The sequence below is a fragment of the Glandiceps talaboti genome, chromosome 17 (genome assembly GCF_964340395.1).
Source record: "Glandiceps talaboti chromosome 17, keGlaTala1.1, whole genome shotgun sequence".
NCBI lineage: Eukaryota > Metazoa > Hemichordata > Enteropneusta > Spengelidae > Glandiceps > Glandiceps talaboti.
In genome coordinates this window covers 4,404,142-4,409,141 of record NC_135565.1, presented here as the reverse complement: position 1 = coordinate 4,409,141, position 5,000 = coordinate 4,404,142, and the positions used below count along the sequence as shown (strand labels likewise).

At 35.6% G+C, this 5,000-nt stretch overlaps 1 protein-coding gene across 1 annotated transcript in view; it reads right to left on the bottom strand.

The window, feature by feature from the left end:
• The window catches only part of LOC144448621 (uncharacterized), an 18,994-nt gene that overhangs the window by 7,302 nt on the left and 6,692 nt on the right, over positions 1–5,000 (bottom strand). Inside the window, exons 2-6 of the mRNA XM_078138899.1 lie at positions 2,940–3,111; positions 2,216–2,299; positions 1,768–1,869; positions 574–852; positions 221–405 (exon numbers count right to left, since the gene is read on the bottom strand). Of these exons, the coding sequence (XP_077995025.1) occupies positions 221–405; positions 574–852; positions 1,768–1,869; positions 2,216–2,299; positions 2,940–3,111 (822 nt within the window). The remainder of the gene's footprint in view (positions 1–220; positions 406–573; positions 853–1,767; positions 1,870–2,215; positions 2,300–2,939; positions 3,112–5,000) is intronic.

Below are 5,000 nucleotides of genomic sequence, written 5' to 3'. Positions count from 1 at the left end.
TGTATGTATGTATGTATGTATGTAAGTATGTATGTATGTATGTATGTATGTATGTATGTATGTATGTATGTATGTATATTTACTCTTGGCCTTATCAGTACCCGTTTAGCGACTCGTGGTGACAATGGCCCTTAGATCGCACGTATTTTGCTTGGCTGAACGAAAAAGAAAGCTGGAAATAACATCTAAATTGCATGTACCGGGATACACTGTTACTTACATGAACATAAAATTCATTGGTATTGGTATGACATTTAATGAAATAATCTGTAAACCATTTGATGCAATCTAACATGTTATCGACTTCACCTGCTGCTTCGTACGCATCACGAAATTCTATAAACCCCCATGTAAGAATACCAGCACTCCAGGCCATTGGTAGTCCTAATTTAAGATGATCTCCAGCTGAAAGTAAATTTGAAAATACAGTATTGTCAAGTATACATACATACATACATACATACATACATACATACATACATACATACATACATACATACATACATACATACATACATACATACATACATACATACAGACAGACAGACATACATACATACATATACAACTCACCATCATAATAGCCACCACTTAAATCTTCATCATTGTCACCTTTATCTCCCTGAGCCGAGTCACCACGCCATGAGATTCTATTATCAACAGGTAATGTACCTGAACGTTGTGCTTCATAAAATAGAATAGATTTACTTAGCACGTCTTCGTAGTCATAGATACAGGTGTGGAGATCGTCTTGTAAAAGTTTTCCTTCTTTACATGAACAAGTATAGGAACCTATTGTGTTTGTACATAGTTGATCACAGCCACTAGTTCCACCATCGCATTCATTTATGTCTGGACAAAGTAGAGACAAATTATGTTACTACCAGTAAGGAAGAACATTTAACAGGAATCCTTAGTACAAGTCGTGTAAGAAATTGGTTTTATGTGATAGTTCAAGTTTAATATCTCTGTCCCATCCTAATCTCCATTTACTATCAAACCGGAGTAACTGTACATAAAGCCAGACTGTAAGTCGTTATATTCTGAAAGTACCTCGTCTACACAGTCAGCCAAAATAGTGCTTAGTTGCAAACTTATTAACAGCTTAGTTACATGTATGTAACGTTGTCAATTTTTATTTGGATTGGAAATATAGTAAATCTACAAACACACACACACACACACACACACACACACACACACACAAACAAACAAACGCACACACACACACACACATACATACACACACACACACAAACAAACAAACGCACACACACACATACATACACACACACACACAAACAAACAAACGCACACACACACACACACATACATACACACACACACACAAACAAACAAACGCACACACACACATACATACACACACACACACACACACATATATATATATATATATATATATATATATATATATATATATATATATATATATATATATATATATATATAATTAAAAATAAAATATATAGACTTAATCCAGGGAAAAAGGATGTTATGAGTCGCTACTCACGATATATATGTAATTTTATAACACATTATACCAGGTATTAGCAGATCCAAAGCCATAAACTGAGAATTTCAGTGTTTATGCGACCATCAAGCTAAACAAGCGTGTTAACGTAAGATACACGTGTATTGGTTAGTGTTTTATTATGTAACAGGATGGTCGGACTAATCCACTTCTTTTGAAGGATTTTCGTCTGACGTGGTTGGCTATTATGTATGAGAACACTTTAAACAACTTACCGTTACATGTTCTACCGTCTGAATTTAACGAGTAACCTATCTCACAAGAACAATCATATACATCTGTACTAACTTCTGTGCATATTTGCTCACAGTTACACCCTGGCAATTCAAAAGAAAACAGTAGATTGATGAATTAGTGTCACAAAATACCCAAGAGTGAAAACAAAACAAAATAAAATATCACGTGAAAATTTCTGATATGTTTTCCTTATGTCGCTATAGATATGAGGGTAATAATATTGCCGCCAATCATACAATGCAGGAGTCGTCTGATTCATAGGCATACAGATGTGAGGTGACGCTTATATTATAAGAAAGTATTTGAAAACTAAATTAAAAACTTGATCGTCTCAACATAGATCAACTCAAAGAGTTTCTTGATATTCTGACTAGCTTTTGTTCTGCCAACTGAGTATTGCCAAGTTAATAGTCTTCATATACATACCAGCTGGCAAAGTGACCACCCCATCTGTAGTGGTTGGTTGTTCATCGGTACCATTGATATCTTTTAACCCTCCCTTGTTATTACCTACTGGGAAAAAAGAATTGTTAAGTTTTAAGGGAAAGAGGCTATTAATCGATTTTAAAGTTTTTTTTTCTCCTTTTGAATATAACTATGGATTCATTTGATTTGGTCTACTTCGAGTGTACATCTACTTTGTTTGGATTGCAATTGTCTGTCTGTCTGTCTGTCTGTCTGTCTGTCTGTCTGTCTGTCTGTCTGTCTGTCTGTTGATTTGTAGTCATGCTATAATTTTTCTTTCTTGTTTTGAATTATGTTGAATATTTGGATAGATGGATGATTGGTTGGTTGGTTGGTTGGTTGGTTGGTTGGTTGGTTGGTTGATTGGATGGTTGGTTGGTTGGTTGGTTGGATAATTGGGCGTTTGATTTGGTTTTGGTTTTGGTTGGATTCGTGTGGTTTTCTTTACTTTGGTTCAATTCGTCGTGGCTAACGAGATATACTTTATTAATCCAAATTAGAGTAATATGTAGATTAGGTCATGATGGGTTTTAAGAACAACGTTACATTGTGCTATGTGATAGGACAATTTGAGATTTAGTTAGCTTGGGTTTAGTTAGCCTATGTTAAAATGAGTTTTGTACCTTAATACTAACGTGATCGCTGAATTCTTTATAGTCATACAATTTAGATAATTAGTTCTCACCTTTTCCCATAACAATTCCCATAACGATAGCAACAGCTAATAATCCAGTAGTGACTGCACCAATAACGATGACGTATTTGGCATGCGTTGCTAGGAAACTAGCTTTTACTGGACTGCTAACCTCTGCCCAAGCTCCTTTCTTAGGTATTGGTTTTGAAGCATCCGTATTGTCCTTATAAATAAAAACAGGATTAAGAATTGTTAAAAAAACAATATGTTTATTCATACTTATGATGAATTGGGCAAACATTCATTTATTTTGACAAAATATTTGTACTTACAGTGAAAGGTTTGTTGACTGTAGTAAGAGTACATGCAGTTCTGTATTTATTTATTTATTTATTTATTTATTTATTTAGTGCTGGGACTATTATAGCGGTTGTGGTGGTGGTTGTGGTGGTGGTGGTGGTGGTGGTGGTGGTGGAGATTGTTGTAGTGGTGGCAATATTTGTTTATCGGCTGTGATTGCAGTGTTGATAACGATCGCGATGGTGATGGCGCCATTACTAATGATGAGGATGATGATGATGTGGTGGTGGTGGTGATGATGATGATGATAATGATGATAGTGGTGATGATGAAGACGAAGGCGACGACAGGGAGAAAGAGGAGGAGGAGGAGGTAGAGGAAGATGTGATGGTGGTGGGGGTGGTGGTGTTGGTGTTGGCGGTGGTCGTGTTGATTTTCACATTATTATCAGTGGTTCACACACACAATATAGGACGATTCTTAAGCTCATATTTTTACACTCGTGTGTGGTCTTCCGTCAAGAACTTTAACCATTTATACAACTATACTTCTCTCTAAACCTTTAATGCATTCCGTCTATCTCAATTACTTGAATATATAATAATAGAATTGAGGCCAAAGTATTCAGACATTGAACACCTTGTCGCAGTATATTGTATTCTCATGATCATTTCATGAAATAATGTATGCTGGAATTTAGGTATTGTGTGTGACCGATGCCATTTAATGAAAAGTATTAAAACAGCGGCTATATTCAGTGCGATTTTTTGCATTTCTAGGCTAAACAATAAATGATTACGATCATAGAAGTACAAGGTTGAAATAATAATGGCAAACCGGTTTATTTTACCTCAAACTGTCCGAGTTTCAAGTCTTCGCTTGTTTAATATATAATATTTTTGACATTCCGAAAATTTGAACAATAATTACTTAATTATTTCATTTACACATATTGTGGACTCCCTAAGTTAGCAGAAACCATACGAATATTTGAACTTGGTCTTTCTTTCAACTAGAACGTATATAAAACAAAACAACGACTCGTCACTTTCTTAGCATTTTCAAATTTCCTATATAAAGTGGGTTTTTTTCCTCAAAAATATGATGTATTTACAGTCAAGCAAGTTTATTTTGCGTTAATCCGCTAAGTAATGACATGTACAGTGGACCGTGTTCAGAAAAAAAGCTGTTAAACTCGCTGTCATATCGTTCAAAATCGTTTCCAAAACTGTCTGTACTACATCTAAAAAGTACAGTGAATAAAATAACTAACTAACTACTTATAGTTCATCTCTGAGTTGACTCAGTTTGGCCTACAACGCAACTTTTGTCTCCATGTCCCCAATATCTTACGTTTGACTACTCTCAACGCCGTACAGTCATATATCACAATGACCAAACGCCGTACGTTTTTAATAGTTCCACGCAGTACACAACTCTATCTCTCGAGGACAAAGAAAACAATAATAGGGCCATAGTAGGTACATATTCCCCGAGGCAGACCAAATACGAAGTCTGAAAACCCTCTTTTAAGGCAAACTACCAGACAATGGCGTATAGTTGGTGTAAAAATACTAAATACTCTACTCAGAGTGCTCCACTGAAGTAGCCCTCGACCACGACCACGACCGTTATCACCAACTTGCAATGGGCGGACTATGTGTTTTGTTATATCAACAACACGTTTCTAAAATTGATTTTCTCACAAGGGTTCACTACCATCGAGAAGGGCTTAAATACATACACCAAAACATCTAATGTTATTCTCCCTTGCAAGCTCTTTATCTGCAAGTCTAGTGCTAATTTATTGAA